The 22,787-nt window shown below is 49.2% G+C and overlaps 2 protein-coding genes across 9 annotated transcripts in view; one reads left to right on the top strand and one right to left on the bottom strand.

Annotated features, from left to right (window-relative positions):
- Positions 1-6,701, bottom strand: part of thada (THADA armadillo repeat containing) — a 53,425-nt gene extending 46,724 nt beyond the window's left edge. For 5 of the 7 annotated variants that reach the window (XR_008952595.1, XR_008952596.1, XM_057046938.1 and 2 more), the window contains exons 1-18: positions 6,235-6,625; positions 5,774-5,883; positions 5,478-5,608; positions 5,057-5,205; positions 4,819-4,851; positions 4,689-4,737; positions 4,407-4,600; positions 4,021-4,115; positions 3,695-3,918; positions 2,899-3,611; positions 2,665-2,819; positions 2,193-2,348; positions 2,008-2,103; positions 1,790-1,913; positions 1,431-1,576; positions 1,091-1,310; positions 884-1,019; positions 34-170 (exon numbers count right to left, since the gene is read on the bottom strand). Coding sequence is in view for 5 of the 7 variants with exons in the window: in XM_057046938.1 (XP_056902918.1) it covers positions 34-170; positions 884-1,019; positions 1,091-1,310; positions 1,431-1,576; positions 1,790-1,913; positions 2,008-2,103; positions 2,193-2,348; positions 2,665-2,819; positions 2,899-3,611; positions 3,695-3,918; positions 4,021-4,115; positions 4,407-4,600; positions 4,689-4,737; positions 4,819-4,851; positions 5,057-5,205; positions 5,478-5,608; positions 5,774-5,883; positions 6,235-6,307 (2,941 nt within the window). In the remaining 2 variants the exon portion in view is untranslated. The other 2 variants (XM_057046939.1, XM_057046940.1) reach the window with 2 other exon arrangements.
- A 593-nt stretch (positions 6,702-7,294) lies between these two features.
- On the top strand, positions 7,295-22,584 carry plekhh2 (pleckstrin homology domain containing, family H (with MyTH4 domain) member 2). 2 transcript variants are annotated; one of them, XM_057048112.1, is made up of 30 exons: positions 7,295-7,435; positions 9,549-9,677; positions 12,857-12,919; positions 12,988-13,137; positions 13,528-13,611; positions 13,722-13,803; positions 13,898-14,065; positions 14,182-14,993; positions 15,996-16,071; positions 16,143-16,237; positions 16,315-16,477; positions 16,565-16,701; positions 16,985-17,098; positions 17,201-17,287; positions 17,358-17,516; positions 17,626-17,706; positions 17,790-17,969; positions 18,133-18,241; positions 18,387-18,499; positions 18,627-18,806; positions 19,115-19,212; positions 19,663-19,840; positions 20,047-20,202; positions 20,268-20,365; positions 20,723-20,864; positions 21,054-21,190; positions 21,326-21,455; positions 21,549-21,635; positions 21,765-21,914; positions 22,059-22,584. In XM_057048112.1, the coding sequence occupies exons 2-30, from the start codon at positions 9,555-9,557 to the stop codon at positions 22,242-22,244; spliced, it is 4,338 nt and encodes a 1,445-aa protein (XP_056904092.1). In that variant the 5' UTR covers positions 7,295-7,435; positions 9,549-9,554; the 3' UTR covers positions 22,245-22,584. The 2 variants fall into 2 exon arrangements, with proteins under 2 accessions (XP_056904092.1, XP_056904093.1); XM_057048113.1 differs by having other exon boundaries at positions 7,320-7,492.
- The last annotated feature ends 203 nt before the right edge of the window (positions 22,585-22,787 follow it).

The raw sequence follows: 22,787 nt of genomic DNA, 5'->3' as shown, positions 1-22,787 counted from the left end.
GTTCGGCTGAAAACAAGTCTTGCTCTAGATTACCTGAGTCACTGTCCATGGGGATGAGACCTTCTGGAGAGGAGCTCTGGACGACAGGAGAGACCACGTCAGACATCCTGTAGCACACGGCAACCAGCTGGGACACCAGATTCCTCCACTCCTCCATCAGACTCAGGCTCCTGGACGCATAAACAAGTAAACACATGAGCGTGTTGTCTCCAGGCAGGGTGCAGGTTCATTTATCCACCTTTTACTGTGAGTGAGTTACAATATTTTTATATAAAGGACTTAAAGGGGGGGCTGGGCCAAGAAGCGGATGGTCCTCGGTTCAAGACCCGGTGCAGAGAAAACTTGGGAGGTGCGAGGGCAGGTGCCAGGACAACCTCAGAGCACCGCCGAGGTACCCATGAGCAAGGAGCCGAACCTCCAATTGCTCTCATGGAGCCATGCAATGAACTGGTGGCTCATTTAGCACCCAAAAGGGATACAGCAGTCAAGAAGATGACTTTAGAAAAAAGAATACAGAATATGATGTTTACCCTAATATATAGAATATATAACAGAATGCAATAAAGTGCCAATAACTGTTATTTAGCAGATTTGAAGCAGAGATCTGCATCTAAAACTCAAAGTTACTGCACATAAGCCTATTGGCCAATGAAAGATCCCAGGAAAACCAGGGTCACGATACTAAAGAATGGTTATTACAACTAAAATATTATTCCAAATGCTTCTATGACACAAAAGCTGTTGCTGAAATCTGATAAATCGTGGCCTTTTTTTCTCTTTGCAATCAGTGTACGTGAATGTGTTGATGATGTAAAACGATTAAAGGTCTCAGTTGGATCAATAGGAGTAAATGTGGATGTTTGCTTTCGGGATCTCTGCTCACTCGGTGTTCAGATGCTGCAGGACGGCGGTGATGCAGTGGGCTCGGCCATAAAGAGGACAGGAAGCTGCCGCCTGCAGCAGAGACGACTCCGCCCTCCGCACCTCCAGCTGCAGCGCACGTAGCAAGAACTGGATCACTGAGGACAGAAAGTAGCATCACACGTATCCCAACAGGCTTTTATTTATTTTAGAGCGCGTCTGATCTCACCAGCCAGGGCGTTGACCTCCACCATCGCACACTCGGAAGGGTGCGGCGGCGGCGCGAAGTCGAGGTCCTGCTGCTGTGCAAAGTGCAGCAACGCCTGGCTCAGGTCAGGATGGGGGAGCAGCAGGTTGAGGAGGTGGGCCGCTGTGACGCTGTCGAAAGGTTTGGTGCTGGTGCTGAGGTCCAGAGCTGCCTGGAGGACACGGCGCATCCTCTCCTGGTCCTAGCGCCACATAAGAGTTGATATGATGACCCAGCAGACAGCAAATGCTATAATAGTCCACGGCTCGCATCATTTAAGCGGATGAAACGTGGAAAATAAAATGCATTCCTCCACACTAACCTGTAGTCCCACAGCTGCTGGCGGAAGTTGCCGTAGCAACGCCGAGGCCAGTTGTTTGACTTCCAGGAAATTGCTGGCAACACAGTAGAGGACGTTTTGAGCGTGCGCAGAGGTCACAACATGGCCAAGGGCAAATCCACCAGGCTCTGAGGAAAACACAGGTGAGTTCCACAGGTGAGGACATCGATAGAAGAAGAGGGCAAAGACCGCACAGCCAGTCCTCCTCAGTCATCCGGGTCAAAGGTCAAATTTTGGCTTAAGTTAAAAGAAGTTCAATGCTCTTAAACCAAGATTTCTACTGTACAATCAATAGGCAACTTGATCATGTGATTAGTTAAAGAATAGTCTGCACTCTGTACCTGAACTAAAGGTGAAGGTCTGTCCTAGTAAACACAGCAGCTGAAGGGACATGAGGCATTTTGAGAAGGAAGCACCAGGAAGCAAAACCTCCAACAGCGTCCCACAGAACCAGTGAAGGAACTCCTGCGTTCCACAGAGAACACACAACAAAGCTCACGCAGCTCATTTTCAGCAAGCTAAGTGCCCCGGTCGGATCGGCCTCGGCGTGTCTGGTCACCTTGTACATCTGGAGTGTGTCTTTGTCCCCGTCCGCCTGCTCCTGAGTCAGTCTCTTCTGCAGCAGCACGGCGCTGTCCTTCATTCGACACAACAGCTGCACGGAACAACGTTTCAGGGGAAATGACTTTAGCGTTACACTGGCACGACCAGCACCTCCGACACAACGCAGAGCACAAAGCGGACCTTTTTCAGCAGGCTGACCGTCTGCTGTCTCCCACCGGGCGACTGGCTGTTGAGATTTAGCGGCAGGAAGTGGCGGATCAGGTCCATCTCCTCTGACGTCAGCGCTTCGGTGCTGCGGTGGCTCTCACAGACCAAGCCCAAAGCATCCATCCTCACCTTAACATGAGGGATGATATTAGCCAACCACCAGGGTGCGCACACTAGATGAACCAGCGCAGTTTACATATAGGAAACCACAAAAGTCCAAAGACGCATCAGAGTCACTCAACACGCAGATGTGGAAATGTAAAAAGTTGTGTTTGGGGATGGTCCCTGTAAGCTTGTAAATGATTATAAATCACATATAGTAAAAGAGGTTTTCATTTCATGCTTTACAGGTATTGAAATAAGGAGAGAAACAGTAAAAGACAGAGGGTAAATAGCTACAAGCTATAAAAAACTGGGACCAAAGAATGGATAAAAAGACACAAACCTGATCATGTTTGTGGACGAGCGCTTGCTGGAGGAGGGACAGAGGCACCAGGCCCCCCCAGAGACCCTTCTCTGATGATGGAGCAACACCCTGGGCCCTGGCTGCACGCAAGCAGGTCATCAGAGCTCCCAGAGCTCCCCTGCTGATGGAAGCGCCTAAAAAAAAAAATAATAAATAAGTATAATAAATCAGGAAGTCCCAAAACGCAGGCAGAGGTGGTGGTGGTGGCTTTACCTTTGCTGTTGGGTGGCATCTGCTGCAGGATGTGCACCATGTGTGTCAGGCTGGTGGGGCTGCAGCGCAGCAGCTTGGGCAACACGTAGTCCAGGATGTACGTGGTCTGATCCACGTTGGCGCGGCAGAGAACCTGCAGCAGAGGGGTGACCCACGTCTGGTGCCACCGGAGCATCCACTCCTCCGTGCTCGTCTCGCTGACCAGCTGCTTCTTGTGGCTGATGAAAAGCTTCTCCAGAAGGTCGCTGGCATAAGGAGCCAGGCTCTGGTCGCCCATCAGGCCCAAGAGACATGAAGGCAGCGCGGGCTCCGTGTCCAGCAGGTACCCTGCCCCGTAAAGCTCCACCAGGCAGCCCAACGAGCCGTACTTCCCCCTCATGTGCCACTCCAGCCTCAGCAGGCTTTGAGTGAGCTCAGAGACGTAAGGGTCACTGTTCGGGTCAGACATGGAGGGAGGGATGCTGTGCTGATGAAGAAGGAGGAGGTTGTGAAACAGGGAGCGGGCCTGGTAGCGCACTCCATCCAGGGGGTGTTCCCAATGGGAGTAGATGTGTTCCAGGAGGCGTCGCTGTAGCTCCGACCCGCCACTGAGCGACCGTTGGACGCAGGAGGCGGAGGAGGACTGTCCTGTCCCCTGCAGGCAGTCTAGGGCAGCTGTGCTCCACAGAGTCAGGACCCGAGCTACAACCATGGCTGTGCTGGACTCCTTTATACTACAGGGGGGACAATTACACAAGGACTCTTATTTTTTTCTTCTTCAACTCTACTACTATACAAACAACAACCATGGACTTACGTGATATCGAGATCCAGCAGTATGTTGGGGATTAACAGAAGCAGCTGTTCCCACCGTGGCCGCGGGGGGGCGCCCTTCCAGCTCAGCATGGCCAGTGCTCCATGGCACAGATACAGGGAGACGCCCAGAGGACGAGCCGCGGTGCACAGGCTCTCGCACCGCTGCTTTACCCACCGAGGAGCCGAGTCCAAACCCTGAGCTGAAGCGTGCAGCAAACCACACACCTGATGCGCAAAGTCAAGGTTCGGGTTGGGTTGCAATAAATGAGAGCTTTGAATTATCAGGAATGACATGAAAGATTCTTAAATAGGAGACAGTCAACTCACCACAGCCGCAACTTCATCCCCACAACCCATGGCACATCTGATCATTAACACCACAGCCATGCCGGCCGTAGTCTGGACACACTGGATGAACTCCTCTACACAAAAATAGGAAGTGAAACTTTCATATTGCGCTGATAATACATTGTGATTACATGAGCGGCAGCATCCCATAGGAATAAAACCCACAGAATAAGAAAATCCAGCATGAAGATCGAAGTTTTACTGGAGTATTAACAATTACCAAAGCCCACAATGCTCAACGGTTTCACTAATAGCGTGCACGTATGGTGAACAGCTACAGCTGTCGGTGCAGATAACCTCTCACGCTGTCAGGTGAACAATGACAGGAGAGGAGTGTGTTTCTGTGGTTACGGCGTTTCAGTCACCATCAGTCAGGATGTGTACGTAGCAGCCGAGAAGGTTACTCAGCGTCTCCTCCAGCTCGCTGCTGCCCAGCTCAGCCTGCAGGGTGGCGCTGATAGTCTCCAGAGACCTCTGGATCACCAGCATGGAGGCCTTCACCGCTGCCAGACATGACCTCATCAGCTGGGCCTGAGCGACGTGGCGCCCTGCTAGACCGCTTGGAAGACAGCAGGGGGCGACACTTGATCAAGAGCAGAACTTTTAAGGGGAAATTAGCTAAAGTGCTCCCAAAACTACTGCTGTACCTGTTCTGCTGTAGGTGCCCACTTAATCCTTTGTGAAGGAACTGCAAGACTACACAGAAGAAAAGAGTCATTAGTTTTGCCCAGTATAAAACGTTCTCAAGTTTTAAACTAAATATCACTTAACACAAACCTTCGGGCAGAATTTTCTTAATACATTTCTCACCTGTGCAAAGAAAAGAAGAAAAAGAGGTTTCTTATCGGAAAAGATCTTTAAAACAAAAGGTTGTACAAACATAGCCACTCCTGGGGGGGTGTTAAAGGAGATACAGCAATAAGTTAAAATCCTGCTAAAAATGTAGCGACAGCAATTTAATAGACTTGTATGAAATGAGTTTGATTATTTACAGAGGAAGAGAAATGATTCTCACCAAGGCTGAAGCCATCCAGACAGGTGCTGATGGTGTCGACACTGTGTGAATACCCATCTGCGACTGGGTCGGACAGACACTCGGACAGACAGTCGGACAGACTGTTTACCACTCGCTCCTGGAGCCAGACGGGGGCTGAAGCCAAAGCGCTAAAGAGGCGGACGGGCGCACGTTCAGGAATTCAGAAATCCACCCAACAATAAGACAGTTCAAGGTTTTATCAGCGATTCTGAGCAGAAACACTCTCAAACCCTGAGAGCACAGAGGACGGATCAAACCCAGACCTCCTGTAATGCAGTAAACGTCAGCTTGAACTATAATCGCCATCACCCAAACGTCAAATTCAGGAGTCCTGTTTTATCGTCAGCGACCTGCACTGATGCTCGCTCTCATTTATCCAAAGCAACAATCAGCCACGTACCTGGCAATGGCTCGTCTCAGAGGGTTCTTGGCCTTCAAGGACGTGTAGACCAGACACAGGGTGTGCAGACATGCCTGTAGCAGAGCCCCATCAGTCCTCTGGTCACCCAGCAACTCCAGCTGAGAGCCGGCCTGGTGCACAACAGACAGACAGACACAGCTAACTTAAAGAAATGATTTCCCTGTTCTAAATGATTACTCTAATGCAAGAAAGGGACATTAATGTTTACTAAAACCCAAAATATGCGAGTAATAACTCCACTCCTAATTGCTTTACGTCCGTGTCCAAAAACCAACCTTTTCAACCAGCCGGATCTGCTGGACTGGTTCCGTCAGCTCAAGACATGACTGTAAGGTCTGGGCCAGTTGCCTGACTCCATCGTCTTCATCACCCACCGAGAGAGATGCTGGAATAGATCACAAACATCTCCGCATTCACGGCCCTGTGCGACGTGGTCATTCGGACAGTTAAATAGTTCACGTTTTAGGTCGGATGACGTGAAAATGATCATTTGAAAAACACCTTTACATCTTTGTACTGTTTGGGACTATAGCATTCCAAAAAAGTTCCTGGAATTTTGCTGGAAAAGACCTCTTGCAGCAGTGATCAGGTTTGTAGAGCCACTCATGCCCCCCCTTAAAGTTCCCTTTAGACATGGTGCACCAGGGCTATATGAAGATCTGACAGCATTTCCCATGTTGGGTTTAGAAAACACCAGCAAAAGAAATAGATTTTAGGAGGCGCAGCTTCAAGTTACCCAGCAGCATCTGCAGCTTCTCCTCTTCCAAATCCACAGCCTCCACTTTGACTGACTTCTTCTTCACCACCATGGTTACCCTGTGTGGAAAGTAGGGCTTTTTACGGGAGTATAGTGCTTATTAACCTCTGCAATACGATTGTAATAGACGGTGTATAAATATAACTAGCGTCCCAAACATCTTCACCTCGTTAAGAGGAAAATAAACCACTGGTGCTACAACTCATGTTAGCCAACTGCCGTTAGCTGAATGGCGCTAACATTTTGCTGAAACACTTTTTATACAGCGCAAATACGAAATGGTATTAGATCATAAAAAGTAAAGCGATGAAGCGATTAAAGGAAAGTTCATATTGAAACACAACTGAGTCTAACGCGGATTCAGCATGTGGTTTACCTACAGCTCTTTGGTCGATGTACCGGACGTCAAGCTAGCACTAATTCAAGCTCCTACATCCGGACTGAGTTTACAAAATAAACAATCACGTTTCTATCACGCTTTGGTCGGGTTAACAGCCTAGTAATTGCTCTGAATTTAATTTAAGCAACCGTTTCGGAAAATTATACATAATTATACATCTTAGTCCCTCTTCCAAACACCGCTGGAGTATATGTTTGAAGGTACTGGGTGTTAAACTCTGGACCAGGGGGTCACCAACCCACGAGGGTTTTTTCATGGCAAGCTACAGCATATTTAACACAGATTTTCTTGGTTTATTTAAGCACAGGGTGCACAAGATTTGTAGTTTGTTGTAAGTAATGATAATAAGAAAAAAGACATCATAGAGATGAATTGGATTTTCGTGCAATTATCAAACTAAAAAGCGATGCTTTAATTTGAATCAACACTATTCGGTTTCCTGTACTGCTCTAAAAAGCATGACGAACCCAAGCCCACGCTGCACAATGACTGACGTCACTTCCTACAACTTGCTGGGGGCCGCCCTCAAAGCGCTCCGTCCTATGATTGGTGAAAATATCTGTCAATCAAACTCGACCCTGATAATTTGGCGCGTAGGGTAACGCCCACGCAAACCGTGATTGGACCCATTGTGCGAGACCCCGCCCCCTGACTCCAGCCAGTCTCCAAGTTTTGACCCGAGCTGGAATGAAATACATTAAGGAGAGAAATTTGCCGTTTCTATAGTATTTTTGGGATATTTTTTTCCTCCTGGCAGGGATAACGAGAAGGAAGCCGACAGTAAGTTTAAAATGGTGTGAAGTCTTCGTCGCTTCTAACAACCAAATATCGTGAAAGGTCAGCTGCGATTCTTGACGTGAAACGGGTTTAATTTAGTTTGGAGTTTTATTCTGTAATTGGCTGTTTTAAACAGCTAAATGATGTCACATTACATTGAGCACCGTCAGGCAGTTGAATCAGCAACTTTGTGGAATAAACAATCGTTTAGACTATAAATTGACGCGTTTGTTCTTTATCATTAGAAACTCTGGTAATGTTAATTCATTCTGTCTTCTGAGTTAGAGTAAAGATACGCCTAAAATCTAGCTATTAAAGTTGAGCCTATTGTGACAACTGGAAACAAAGATGCAGACACAAAGTTGCGTCTTAATCCAGGATATGTTCCGCTGAACACTAAAAACAGTTGTTATTTTAAAGAACTGAATGCTATTAAAGCGTCCCAGGGGCTCTAATCCTGCGGCGATTCTCACTTTACTCAACAGGATGTGGAGGGGGGGTTATCATAGTGACACAGAGACGAAAAACCAGGATCAGGGTCAAAACGTTCTCCACACGTGGTTTAACTCTTCCCTTAAACTCGGCTATAGAAAAGTTATTTGACTTCTTTGCAATAACTTCTAAACGCAAAGTATGTGACACAACTGAAAATCTGCTGTCATTCCCTAAACAGTCATTTTTAGCTTCACCCACTTGCAGGATGTCGTGTTTGATTTGTTATTTCAACTTTTTTTTAAACCCCATATGTGCTGTTGTGTTATATGGTGAGGGTTTGTCTTTTCTCGTTCACCACAGCAAACAGGCAGCAGAAATAGGTCCGTGGAAACCAGTTTATGGTCTGCCTCCACACATGTTTGCAGTCTCTTTGTGCGGAGGCCAACCTGGTAATGAGGGGTTATTACACGGCGGAGAAAACTTGCGATCTTCCGCCTCCTCTCCTATCATCTGCCTGTCTCACTTCATCTCTCCCACTTTCTCGGCCTGTTTTTCTACGATAACGTTGGAAAATGTGATGCCGTCCTGTGGAGGTTGTTGTGGAGCCCCCTTTTCCTGCACACCTGGAGGTGAACGATCCAGTGTCCACACTGGGCCAGCTGGGTTTGACCCTGGGATATTTCAGGCGTGCACCAGCAGCAAAACATCCGCACAGCAACAAATGTTGTGTCTGTTTTTCTTTTCTTGGTCGACGTAGCGAGTGCAGAAAACCAGGTTTTGAACTGACGTATTCATTTCTCAAATCTTGTGTAGTTTAAAGTTACTTTTCTATTTACTAGTAGGTGGAATAACACATAATACCAAACTAGATGTCAAATTTAATACAATGAACTTCTAAATCAAACAATAATATATTAATAGCTACTTAGCCAGCTTTAGCTACATTTGAGAGATATCAAAGGTTTTTGAGAGGTGCTGCCCCCTTGTGGCACCGTGAAATACTCCCAGTGGCCTCTTCAGATCACCAGTGATTGGAGGTTTGGTGACACACAGGTTGGGTTGTTCAGGTCAACATTGTGCCACAAAGTCATTTATTCTGCCTGAAAGTGCGAAGAAGGTAGTTTTGAGAGGGAGCGTAGCTGCTCAGTAGTAGCAACAGAGTACCGGTAGTTTGGAGGTTGTTACTGATCAGTAGATCCATCTGGTGGTTGGCTGGAGAGTTCAGGGGAACACAGAAGAGCATCGTGGTCTTTGATTTAGTTTTGGAAATCTAAACTCTGGACTGGACAATCTCTGACTGCAACTGTCTTCACTTCACACTGAAGGTGACGCGTAAATCTGCGATCTCTCAAATAAAGTCCATAAAAAAGAGGTCAGTTCCCACAAATTTATCGTGGCTCTTCGTTAGCAATGCAGCCACCTCATGTGAGCACTCATTTGGTTTGGGGTCAGCTGAGCCACTAGCAAAGAAATGCATTTGTTTTGGAAGTGAGTCAGTTGAGCCGTAAGATGTGGTGCGATGATGGAGCCAAGGGCGTCTCTGCGTCTTTGAACGCAGCTCGGCCCGCCTGAAGTCGAAACGCCGTGGTTTTTCTACCCCCAGCTTCAAATGTTCTGATGGAAGTTCTGGACCTTTTAGTATTGCCGTGCACCAACTGCATCCTCTGCGTGTGTCTTCCAGACCAGCATGGCCGAGGGGGAGGAGGCCATGGGCCAGGAGGACTGGAAGGACAAGTGCCTGGTCCTGGAGGCGCTTCTCATGAAGTTCAGAATGCAGATCATCAAGATCCGAGAGCTGACTGCTGACAAGGTAGGTGGAAGGGGACGGGATTCTAGAGCTCCGGTCCACATTTTGAACAGGTGAATGATGCTCCCCGTCCCACACCGCGAAATTACTTTGTTTCCATGTTTGGACGCCTTATAAAAACTTATTGCACCATCAGGAAGTTGCAGTGGTCATCATCAGGGAGGATGTCTGCCCCCCCCCTCCCAGCAGAGAGCTGAGGTGTGTCTGCTAACCAGCACCGCGATGGTAACCTCCCAGTCCCACCAACACTGGGCCGTCCCAAACTGCTCAGTGGCCTAGATCGGCGGCCCCCCCTTGGGAGGCTGATTAGAGCTCTAATGTAAACAGCAGCCTGACCGCAGGGCTCTGCTGCGCACTGCATTATGGGAGTGACCCACTCAATTACAGAGTTGGCTCAAGCGGACAACAAAACAAACTCTCAACCCGCCAGAAAAAGCTCCGGATGGTTTCTGCAGCTCCTTTTCTGTACATTGAATGTGTCGTGTGTATTTTCTAGACTATAGATTTGTGTATTTAGGAAGCCTCTGTGAAGTTATTATGTTATTAGTTATTAAACTGATGTACGTCTTTAGTCCTGATGAGCGCCACTCATCCTGTTTTGGTTTTTAGTTTTTTAATGTTTGGGTTTTAGCATTAGTTGGCTTTAGCGTGGTGGGGCAGGCCAGTGTGTGAAGCACCTCCGGTACCAGCGGCAGTGTGCAGCCCTGCGTGCCTGCCGCTGCCATGAGCTCACCGGGTTAACATCCACAGCCCTGCTTCTGTTTTCACTCTCCCGCGGCTCCAGCTAAGGGCTTGTTTTTTGGTTCAAGGCTACACGGTTCCGCATCACTGCAAAATCCCCTTTAATTTCCCACTGTTGGTTAATGATGAGAAACAGGAGACGCTCTGAACTGAGGCCGAGCCGAGAAGTGAATCTGTGGCTCTCAGATTTGACCTGTTGGCGTGATGCGTTTAGTTTACATCCATGATGTCATGAGGCTGCTCCCGCTCTTGGGCATTTAACACCTGGTGGTTGGCATCAAACACCGTCTGGACCTGAACGTGTCCGCGGCTCCAGGTAGACTGTGGATTTTATGCTGTTCGTCTGTATGAACATAAACACTGAATATATCCACGCTGTACTTCAAGCTGACACCCAAAACCCACTCTGGGTGTAGCCGCATGTGGTTTCTTTTGTTTTTTATATAAATAATCCCACATTTGGGAGAAAAAAACAACACAAATCCATCTTTTGCATGATGGCGAGGGTTCATTTTCAACTGGGACGGGTCACAGCGAGGGCAGCACATGGGCCCGCCTTCCAAAATATGGAGGGGTTACAAAACTCCCGCGGCTGGACGTGGCAGAGGCATAAATAATCATCTCTAAAATCAGCCTGTTTACGTTTCTGCAGTGCTGGTTTTTATTTCAGCATCATTAGTTCTGAAGTGCTTTCGTTAGAGGAGGCGACCTGCGCGTAACTGTGCTGGTGTTAAAGCTGGAGGTCAGGGAGTGTGGACAGAAAGAGGCTTTGTGAGGTGGCTGTCTGACTGCTGACGGGTTGGGGGGGGGGGTTGGCCATAGAGCACGAGTTGTGGAATTCCAGGAATGGAAGTTAAATGAGGATTTGGCAGCAGAGGTGATAGAGAGTTTTTCATAGCGTGGAGGTAAAAGGGAGGGGTCACGTGTGCTTCGACACCCCTGAAACACAAGTCGTGTTACTGTGTCAGCGGGTCCAACCCGGCAGCTCATGGTGCCGAACACTTGCGATCTGGAGCTGGACACACCGACACAGTCACACCTGCTACAATGTGTGTGTTTGTGAGCCAGCCGGACCTCACACACGTCAGTCGGATCAATGAAACATTTCAGGTTAGCAGTCGGGTCCGAGTAGAGCTGTTAAGTGTGTGTGTGTGTGTGTGTGTGTGTGTGTGTGTGTGTGTGTGTGTGTGTGTGTGTGTGTGTGTGCGTGTGTGTGCGTGTGTGTGTCCCAAACATGAACTTTAAGATGGCGAAGATATGAGTTATGAAACGTGAAAATGACTTCAAAGCTTGAATCGATACATCAAACAAAGGATCGCTTCTTTTGTCGAACGTGGCCCAAGTTTCCACGATGCTGTGTGGAAACCCTGAGGCTCCTGCAGGGTGTGGCGGCTTCTGGACCCAGCCAGGTCCTCTCTAGGAGGAGGCCTTGCCAGCTTCCACCAGCCGCCCGAACTCCTCACACAACTTTAGAAACTGTTTGGTCAGGAAGCCAAACACACACTTTCCTTCAGGAATTTAGGAGGAACTTTGTGTGCAGGAACGAAAGAACATGAAAAAAATAAAAAACACGCAACTTAAATGTGGTCAGCGCTGTTTCCATTCAGCATATGAATGTATTTTTACACTTTTTAAATGAAAGGATCAATAAAAACTGAATAAACACAACAAATTTAAGGTCTCAACGTTGCAGACGTCACTAGCCTTGCTCATGTTATTAAGACTTATTAGCGAAACAATCAGTTATTTACATGAATGTACAGCAGGTTTTAAATCGATGTGTTGTTGGATTTATAATTGCTTCCAACTGCGACGGCAGCTACGGGGTTGCTCCGTTTGGCTGCAGCAGTTGCCTAAATGTTCCTGGAATCTCGAGCAGCACAATAGTCTGACCGTGGCGGTTGGTGAAAGTATTTTCGCCTTCGGTCCTGCGTGGTTTCCTTCACCAATCTGAGTTTTCAGTTTTCTCTACCCCCCCAATCAGCAGGAGGGTCCCCCTACATGAGCCTGGTCCTGCTCCAGGTTTCTTCCTGTTAAAGGGAAGTTTTTCCTTGCCACTGTTGCTTGTCTGGGGTCAGGCCCTGGGATTCTGGAAAGCGCCTTGAAACAATTTTGATTGTATAAGATGCTATATAAATAAAGATTGATTTGATTTGATTCGAGAACCTTCCCCCTCTTTCGCTGATGCTTTGAGGGATTTCAGATGAGATTTGCTGTCTGAGCCGAAACGGGATATAACCTCTGCCCTTTAGAGGTCGGTCCCAGGCCCGATCCCCGTGTGAAGGCTGAACGGGCTCCGCTCCGGTCTCAGCGTGTGTGCCGACTCACACCTCGTCGCCATCAACATGCAACCCTTCTGCATCAATTTGAGACTTTTATGACCCCCAAAATAGAAGAAATAAAGAGAGAAATGATTCAAAGGTTTCTTCTTTGCTTTGTAGATTCAGCAGCTGGAGAGTCAGGTGGTGGAGGCAGAGAAAAAAGCGTTCGCCGCTCAGCAGCAGGTAGGGAAAGCTTCTGAATTTTGTGCGCATGCACGCGCGCTGCGGGTCACATGGGCGTTTGGTCACAGGTACAGTGGATGGAGGAGAAGCTGAAAGTCGCAAATGGTCAATCCGGGGACCCGGAGGCGCGTTTGTTCCAGCGTTGCCAGGAGCTGCAGGCTGCGATGCAAGAGAAGGACGCCATCATCGCTCGGCTGGAGCAGCAGCTGGAGGAGCAGGTAGGACCAACGGACGCCCTGCCTCGCCCAAGGGCACTTCAACAGTGCTCCTCTCCTGCTACCAGCCCACTTGTACCACTGGACTCTGAGTGAAAGCGGATTTGCCCAGTTCTACTCGCCAAAACTGGCACTGATTTGATGTCTCCTGAGAAACTGGAGCCTAATTCCACAGTATGTGACAGGAAATACTTGGGAGACACATACTCGGTGGCTGCAGCAGCATGATGTATAGCTCTGTTTTTGGAGATGTACAGAATGGGGAGCAACATCGAGATCCCTTCAGTGACGCTGTGGGAACACAGCGGATTCGGGGCAAAAGCACGATTCAGTTACGGCTGTCTGACATAAAGCAATGCCGACATTTCACCTTGATTTTCCTCCCCTCACCAGAAACAGAACCGACTCCAAGATGCCAAGACGGTGGAGGAGAAAGCAGCCAAGATTAAGGAATGGGTGATGCAAAAACTCTCAGAGGTAAAAGAGTTTTGCTTTAGTTTTAGCTCTGGATTTGTTCTATGTGTAAAACAACACCAGCTGGGTGGAACATCCAGAGTTTTCCATGTTGAAATGGCTTTATTCTTCAGTTTGAAGTCGAGAACGGAGCATTAAGAGAAAGCAATAAACAACAGGATGCTCAAATTGAGGACCTGAAGACACAGCTGCAGGGTAATGACTTGTGATGCCTTCTGATTAACTCATAATAAAACCACAACTCTAAAGGCGCATTTATGGAATAACACTTCCCAACCTGATTTTCCAGCCTTTGAGCAGAAGTGTGGCGGCGCCCCCTGCTGTCCAGGTGAGGCGCAGCGTCTCAGCAGTCTGACCTTCGGATGTTTCCAGGTGAAAGCGAAGAATCCCCAAGTTCTTACTGGACCAGAACCCTCTCAGAGGACTTTGAGCTCCCAGGAGAGTGAAGATAAACACGGTAAAGCCTCACATGATGGATTTTCACCATTTTCCACCATTTCACTCCCCGGATTGACCCACCGTAAAGATCGGTTGTACGTATTCAACGCGTTGGTTGTGTTCATCCGCCTGCAGAGAGGAGTAAACAGTCGGCCTCCGCGGGTGCCAACACCGAAGCCCAGAAACCTGAGCTGACCCTGGAGGACAAAGATGAAACCCTGGCTGAGAAACCAAGCGGACCCAGGCCCCCAGCCTCCTTCAGTGCTGGTTCTGAGGGGGTTGGAGGCGGTGGAGGACCAAAGAGCCGAGGAGGAGATGGTGGGGACGGGCCAGGGTTCAGCCGGGCCGGCAGTGACGCTTACCTTACAGCTTCGGATGACAGCAGCTCTCTGTTCGACTTTGACATGCGGCGTGCTGAGCGAGCCAGCTTCACCCTGCAGGAGTCATCGGGGGGAGTAATGGGAGGGGGGCAGGTGCCCAGGGCCAAGCTGGAGGACTCGGAGGAGCTCAACAAGCGCTTTCAGTCGCAGAACCTCGACTCTTCGTCTTCCTCCAGCGAACCTAACACCCCCAGCCCCATCCTCACACCGGCCCTCACTCCGAAACGACCCAACCCACCTCAGGACCTCAGAGACAACCCCGCCTCCCCCAAGCAACCTCGCCTCCGCACCCCGGCCGGGACTGGGTTGGCCAAGAAGCACCTGAGCCAGCCCCCCATCAGCAGCGAGGCCGCACACGGACAAACCCGGAACGCTCTTAGCATGCTGCGCCCCTTCAGACCACCGGACGCCGACGCCGATCACGGGCAGGAGGTCGTCATGGAAACGTGCCCGGACACACCTCAGGTCCCTCCCATTTCACAAGCGGCACTTCCCTTAGCGTCGTCCCCCAGGTCGAGTGACAGCTCAGCACCACCGACGCCTCCTTTACACAGGCTGCCCTCCTGGGTAAGAGCACTGGTCTTTGGATGGTGGAGGGGGGTGGGAAGGGGTACCAGCCCAGGGTGGTGGGGACCAGGCGTGTCTCACGACTCAGCCTCCAAGGTGTTCAAGAAAAGCCTCAGATCAAAGAGGAACAATGCAGATTCCATATCAGTCGGGGGACAACAGACCAGCTCTTTATGTCTGCAGGGTTCTTGGAGGGAGCCTGGGGGCGTACTCTCCCAATCATATGGGATCATATGGTTGTGTAGAAGGCAAACTGTGTGTCCGGGTGCCTAAGGAGGTGGTGGGGGGGGTCCCTTCTTTAGGGTTGCCTACTCCAGGTGGGTGATGGGTCCTTGCCCCATGTGATGGCGTTCAAGTGTCTCGGATCCCGTTTAGCGAGTGAGGGAATGATGGAGCGTGAGGTCGATGTTGATGTCTGTGCACATCGTTGTGATGTAGAGGGTAAAGCTCTCAATCTACTGGTCAGCCCTCGTCTCTGCCCTCATCCATGGCCGCGAGCGATGGGTCGTGACCAAAAAAACAAGGGCAAGGACGCAACGGCTCCCTTAGAGATAAGGTCAGAAGCTCAGTCGGGACGCCTTCTAAGGGGGGGAGGGAGGGCAGATGTTTAATTCATAGATGTACATGAATAAGGTAAGCAGGTTAAAATGCTCTTCAGAGTTTTGGGGAGAAATCAGAGCGTGTTCATCAGATTTCTAATAATAGGTAAATGCAGTTATTATAGAAAGGACGTAATCACATCCTGCTGTTTACATGATGACTTCAATAATCTGATGACCTCAGAAAGGAGATGATGATTGTATTTTAACGTTCCTGTAAATGAGTCCAATGAGGAAAATGTGTCATACGACCAAAATAGTCAATTCAATTGTTGGAGGAGTCTAAATACAGTCTGGTCTGAACAGGAACCTGATAAACACCAGACTAGTGTTTTCTTCTATTCTAAATCCAATTTGATTATTTCAGGGGAATATTTTAATGACGGTGGTCTGTTGTGCGCAGGAGAGTCGGATCTATGCCGTGGCCAAATCAGGAATCCGGCTGTCTGAAACGTCCTGCTCGGATGCTGCCAGCAAAGGTAGCACACCTCGTTTTTCAGGATCCGATGGCCCTGGGAGATTTTAACCAAGCTTTCGCTCCGTGTCGCAGAGCGCTCCCTGCAGTCTTCCTATCCCGCCTTTGTCATGTACACGTCTCTGGTCTATAAAAACGTGACCACGCCAGTTTACACGACTCTGAAGGGGGTAAGAGCAGCAGCACCTTTAGCCGTTGCTGGTTCCGGTTCTGGAGCTGCTCTTCAGTCACCTGTGACCTTTCGCAGAGAGCCACTATGCTGAGCAGCAGTCCGTTCCCAGAAGAGTCGTCCAGCTCAGAGGAGTCCTCCAGTTCTGGAGAGGAGGACGGCTCCTCGGTCTGCAGCTCTCACGCCTCCTCCAGCTCCCGGAAGGACGGCAGCCCAGGCAGCCCTCGCTCACTTAAGAGAGGTACGGCAGCACGAGGGCAGGGGGGAGGCGATGGGACCTCTGCTTCTTTCCCTTAATGGAAGGAATGTGTCTTGTCCTCCTGTCCAGCGGTGTCCATGTCTTCCATGACCTCAGAGAGCGACTATGCTATCCCTCCCGATGCCTACTCCACTGATACTGAGTGTTCGGAGCCAGAGCAGAAGCTCCCCAAGACCTGCTCCACTGCCAGCGACAATGGAAAGACTGTGAGTCCACCAGAGAGACCCTGAGTCTGTCCTCTGGAACACCAGCAGCATGCGAAAATGAGTTCTGTAGCTCTCAGGATCTTGCATCTTGTGTTCTGGAGGGAAAATCTTCATCAGTCACGGTTGGAGGAGGAAGTTATGCTAGCATGTCAGCTCCTTTTATGTAGCATTTTGCGTAAAAATGAGTCTATGTCATAAACGAAAGGCGCTAAAATTGAGGAGAGATTGTGTTGAAGGTTTACAGTGTTGCCACGGTAACACTGGCCCCTGCTGTATCATGTAGGAGCCCATGGAGAAGTCAGGCTACCTGTTGAAAATGGTGAAGACCTGGAAGAAAACCTGGAAGAGACGCTGGTTTGTCCTCAAGGATGGAGAGCTGCTCTACTTCAAATCGCCTGTGGGTTCCAGGCAACATTTCATGGAGAACATTCAGATTTCTGCTTTTTATTCTCTGGGGGAGAAGATTTCACTGAAAACCCTGTTCCATGCCTGTCCGTAGAGCGACGTGATCAGGAAACCTCAGGGTCAGATTGAGGTCAACGCCACCAGCAACATTGCTCGTGGAGATGGGAAACAGGTCCTCCAGGTGATCCAGAGTTGTGCACACTGACATGTAAACGCGACGGTGGTGTCACACGCTGGGTTGTTGTCTTTAGATAGTGACGGGTAAGAGGGTCTGCTACCTGAAGGCTGACTCTCCGAACCTGCTGGACGAGTGGCTCAGGGTGCTGCACAGTGTCCTCCGGGTGAAAGCCGCCAGTCCTCTCTTCACCCAGCCGGACGTTCGCCCCAGCATGAAGGGTCTGCTCGTCAAGGTCCGCCGCCTCATCACAGGGGCCTTTTTAATCCTGACTTCTTACGGCTTTATTCATTTAGCTTCTTGAATTGAAGTTCTTTGCCGCTCTCTAACTCTGTCTCCTGCAGGTGAAGCATGGCTACTCTAAGAGGGTTTGGTGTGCTCTGATTGGCAAAACCTTGTATTACTTCCGCAGCCAGGAAGACAAGGTAAGCTTCATCTCCGAGGTGCGAAATACAGCAGGTAAATGAGTGATGTAGCCACGTCTCCTTGTTCTTCTGGCTGTTTTCAGTTCCCCCTGGGTCAGATTAAACTGTGGGAGGCCAGAATTGAGGAGGTTGACAGGTCCACAGATTCAGACCATGATCTGAAGGCTTGTGGGCGTGGCTTACAGCCGGCACCTTTCGCCATCGCCGTCTACCCGCAGGAGCAAGGGCCGACATACCTGCTCATAGAGTCCCACCACGAGAAGGTCGGCACCGCTAACGTTAGCAATTGGCAGATAAGGGATTTGAAATGCCGGTGCAGAAAATTAAACACCTTGGTTGAAGTTTCTGGAGTTTTAACATTGACAGAAAGCAGGAAAAAACGGTTCCCTAAAGATCGTGGCCCTCGAACATGTTTGTGCTCTATAGGTTTCATGGCTGTACCATTTGTCTGTGGCCGTGGGCACCGCGGTGGGTAAATTTGGCACCGAGTTCGAGCAGCTGGTTGGAAAACTCTTTCAAATGGATGGCGATCCAAGTGAGTCCCTTACTGGTCCATACTGGGTCTGTGATTATGGGATCAGCCTCTCTTCTTTGAATTAAGGAGCCTTAAGGTTTTTTTTCTTCTTCTAACCATTTCGAAGCCACTTAAATTGTAGCAGCGACATGTGTTCGTCTTTCAGCGTCTCAGAGCTGGAGACATCCCATAATGTGCTTCAGTAAGGAGGCTCTGTCGTCCCCTCTCACCACACTGCCCTCACAAGCGCTGCAAACGGAGGCCGTTAAGCTCTTTAAGGTACCTCCCCGAAGCAGGCCACGCATATTTGTGTGTTTATTTGGACGTCAAACATCTGCAGTCGGTCTCGATTCAGCCAGCACGACCGATGTCGCGCAACCATCTAAACCGTCGTCTCGCTCCTCAGACGTGTCAACTGTTCATCAACGTGGCCATCGATGCTCCGGCTATCGACTACCATGTGTCGCTGGCCCAAAGCGCTCTGCAGGTTTGTTTGACTCACCCCGAGCTTCAGAACGAGTTCTTCTGCCAGCTCATCAAGCAGACCCGTAGGAGGCAGCCTCACGGCCACCCGGGACCGCTGCAGGTCAGTATCGCCGCCACTAGGTGGCAGCACTGGCGCACGTCTTTTTTTCTCCAGAGGGGTTTGAGCTCGGGGCCAGATACAGTGTCTGAAATGTGTCGAGTTTCTGTCTGTCTGGAAGAAAACTGACCTACAGAGCTGTCGCATTTCAGGGATGCTTTAGACTGATCATCGCAAGAACGATGCGGTGCGACGCTGCTCCGCAGGGTCGAGGCGGGATACACGTTCTTCCCTGTGTCTCGTGTGTTGCAGTTGCTTTTCAGAGGGTCCAATTAGTTCTGTGATCACGTTTTTGCCTTTTGATTCTTTAGGGCTGGCAGTTTCTAGCCTTGTGTGTGGGCTTGTTTCTGCCTCAGCATCCGTTTCTGTGGCTCCTCCAGGTTCACCTGAAACGACAAGCAGACTCCAGGTGATAACATCTCTCACGTCTCGCTAATGCTAGGGTCCTACGTGTCACCACATGAACGCGTCTAAGCCTTTGTATAGCCGAGTAAGCACAGCAAATGATGTAGAGACAAGTTTTAGAGGGTCGCAATGAAGTTTTTCACTGTCACAAACGTAGCTTAACTCAAACCCATCGTCTCACAATAGATCTTTTACTTCTTAACGAAGAGGATTAAAACTTTGATGATTATAATTGCTGTCCTAATCACATTAGGCCTACAATATGAAGCCTGGTCTGCATTTATGCAAATCTAAATATGAGGTGTGCGGGGGTGTATGGTGTGTGTTGAGCTCTGCTCATGGTCCAGGATCAGCCCTGTCCCGGTTCCCCGTGTCCCCCCTGGCTGCGGTTGGGGCCAGGGCGGGTACTGAATCCCGTCTGCAGGCTCCCACCGTTGTGTTATGTGGTGTTCAGGACCGAGGTGGGGAAGTACGCCATATACTGCCAGCGCTCGATGGAACGCACGCAGCAGAAGGGCGAGAGGCAGGCCAGGCCGTCCCGGATGGAGATCCTGTCCATCCTACTGAGGAACCCCTATCATCACTCCCTGCCATTCAGCGTGCCTGTGCACTTCCTCAACAACACCTACCAGGTATGAACGCAACAAACGGGAAGATCAGCAAGTGCTTTCGTGTTCTCCTGACTGCGAATGATTGTCTCGCGCTTCTTTACGCAATATTTTGTTTATGGCGCAACCTCACAGAAACATTTCCTTTGTATTCAATGAAACATGGATTGGTGATTTTATTTGACAGAAATTCACGTTGCTGTCGTTGCTTTTGTTTTGTCTTCCAACAGGTGGTAAGTTTTGATGCCTCGACCACAGTGGATGAGTTTCAGTGTCGCCTAAACCAGGACACAGGTACCAGGAAAACCGGGCTCTCTGGATTCAGCCTCTATACCGATGACCCCACCGGGCGAGACCTGGAGCACTGTCTGCAAGGAGACATCAAGGTGCACCTTTTAGCGATGCGCATAGCGAGTGTTTGGGTTCTAAAGGAGACGTGTGTCCCCCTCAGATCTGCGACATTATCTCCAAGTGGGAGCAGGCGTCTAAGGAGCAGCACAGAGGCAAGTCTGAAAACACCCGGACGGTCCGCCTCACCTACAAGAGCAGGTACATTTGCCTTTTCTATACCATTCTCTGCAATATTTGTGATGTATATATTCACACTGCACATTGTACAGTAAGAATCTGTTTTAAAAAAAAAAGGGCTGATGTATTCAGTCTGACTGTATGTGTATATCATCACTGTTAGTATTATTTAAGTAGGAATTATTGAGAGTAAACATTAAATCATGAAAGATTTAAAGAATGTCATTGAATACAGTTAAAAAAAATGATAAGAATGAAAATGTGCCTAATTTTGCAGCTCAACTGTGGCCAGTTTTCATTATATAAAAGAAACTATAATGTTCCGCCAAATCTTTGCATAATATTCAAGCTTTTTCTTGTTTTTCCACTTTTCCCCAGGCTGTATTTCTCTCTCCAGGTCAGGGGGGAGTCGGAGAGGGAGCGGCTGCTGCTGGCGTATCAAACGAACGAGGCCATTGTCGCCGGCCACTTCCCCGTCAACAAAGAGCTGGCTGTGGAAATGGCCGCCCTGCTCGCCCAGGTCTCACCTGACGGAGCGATATTCGCCACAGACCATTACGATAAATAAATGACTAGTTTTGCTTTGAGTGCGTTTGTGGGTTGTAAGTGGTGTTCATTTGATTAACCCTCCCCATGTGTGAGGGCGAGGTATGGAATGGACCCCTGTCCAAGGCCTATTCCAGACAGAGCGTGTTGTGTTTGTGCTCAGGTGGAGTTCGGAGACTTCGAGCGTCCCTTCTCCGCGCCTGGATCAGCCCAGACCAAATCTACTCAAACCTTGAAGCAGGTCCTGGAGAGGTTTTACCCCAAACATTACCGCAGGACCGCATCTGAGGAGCAGCTCAGGTAGTAGAAGACTAAGGTTTCATTCCTAATATCACACCTCTTTTATCCAGTAATCTAACATGAACATCAAACACAACATTCACTCACATGGATTTTTACTTGCGGCTAATGTTGAAAAGCTCTTTCTCCTTCCAGACAACTGCTGCAGCGTCTCTCTGCCCGCTGGGCCTCCCTCAGGGGTCGAAGTTCATCCGAGTGCATCAGGATCTACCTGACTGTTGCCAGGAAATGGCCTTTCTTTGGGGCCAAATTATTCCAAGCAGAGGTCATTTTTATTCCCTGGCCATGGATAACTTTTATTTTAATGTGTGTGTTTGACTGTTTATCCCTGAGGATCTGTCCGTTTCTGTGTTTTCAGGCCGTCACCGCCTCTCCAGAGCAGGACGTGTGTGTGTGGTTGGCAGTGCATGAAGATGGCCTCAGTGTTTTGGAGCACAGTTCTGTTGTAAGGATCGTGAGGCTCAAACACACGTTCTGATTCATGCTCCATTTCCCTTTGGAGGTTGAGTTCATGAGGGAATCAGTTGCCTTCAATAGATGAATGCCTTAAATTAGTGAAATGTGTGTCCCACAGAAGTTACTGGTCTCTCATCCATACAAGAATGTGATGACATTTGGAGGCTGCAAGCAGGACTTCATGCTGGTGGTGGGACAGAACGTTGGTACCGGCACCACCAAAGACAAAGCTACAACCAAGCATGTGTTTGCTATGGATGCTTCCAAGGTCAGTGACGCCACCCGTCCCCTTTACTCAGATTTGTTACGTTGGAATCGCCTCCAAGAAGTGCTCCGTGAACCTCAAGCACCTGGTGGATTTAGTGTCGTATCATCAGAAACCGACCTGCCCTCACGCCCGTTCCACCCACAGGTCCGCGAGATCACCCTCCTAATCTCCAGTTACATCAACAATGCCCATCTTCAGAAGGCCACCGCCCACCACATGTCTGCCCCCGCCTTAATGGCGGTCCAGCCCATCAGCCTGAAGAGTAAAGAGCTGAGGAGCAAATCCCCGCCGGCACTGGGACGTCCCAGCAAGACCCCCACGCTGCTGTGATGCCAGAAAAACCAGTGGATGCCCCCTAGAACGGCACTGGGAGAGCTGGTGTACAGGTGTCAGCGTGCTGGATTTGGCTTTTAATCCCAATTTAAATCTCCAGGAAACAAGTGCGGCCATCTTGTTGTGATTCTGATGTTTTTTTGTCTTGTTCAGAGAAAATCTGGGCTCAGAATCACCATCCTGGAGCTGCTCCATGTGCCGGGGGAGTTTGCATCCTATTTTACATCTGGTTTTTAAAATGTGTCAAAACCATCGTGCCTGAACTCGCATATGCAAAACCTTTAGTTTTTAGGGCTTGGATTCATTTATATGAAGCGTCTATATTTTCTTCATCCCACAGTCTGTGATTTTGTTGAATTTCTCATGGGCCTCTTTGCTCCTGGATTGTGATCCGCTTGGACCCATTTTGGCGTTTGATCCTGTAGGTCGCATTTAACCACCTAGCTCAAGTCCGAGTGACCTTTTTACAAGTCCAGAACTTCAGGGAGAACCTTTGCAGCACTTTTAAAATGGTCTTTGTAACATTCCATCTCCAGCCAC

This window comes from Takifugu flavidus, chromosome 11, assembly GCF_003711565.1.
Source record: "Takifugu flavidus isolate HTHZ2018 chromosome 11, ASM371156v2, whole genome shotgun sequence".
In the NCBI taxonomy this organism is placed as follows: domain Eukaryota; kingdom Metazoa; phylum Chordata; class Actinopteri; order Tetraodontiformes; family Tetraodontidae; genus Takifugu; species Takifugu flavidus.
The sequence above is the reverse complement of the archived record's forward strand: the minus strand, read 5'-3'. Positions and strand labels throughout refer to the sequence as shown.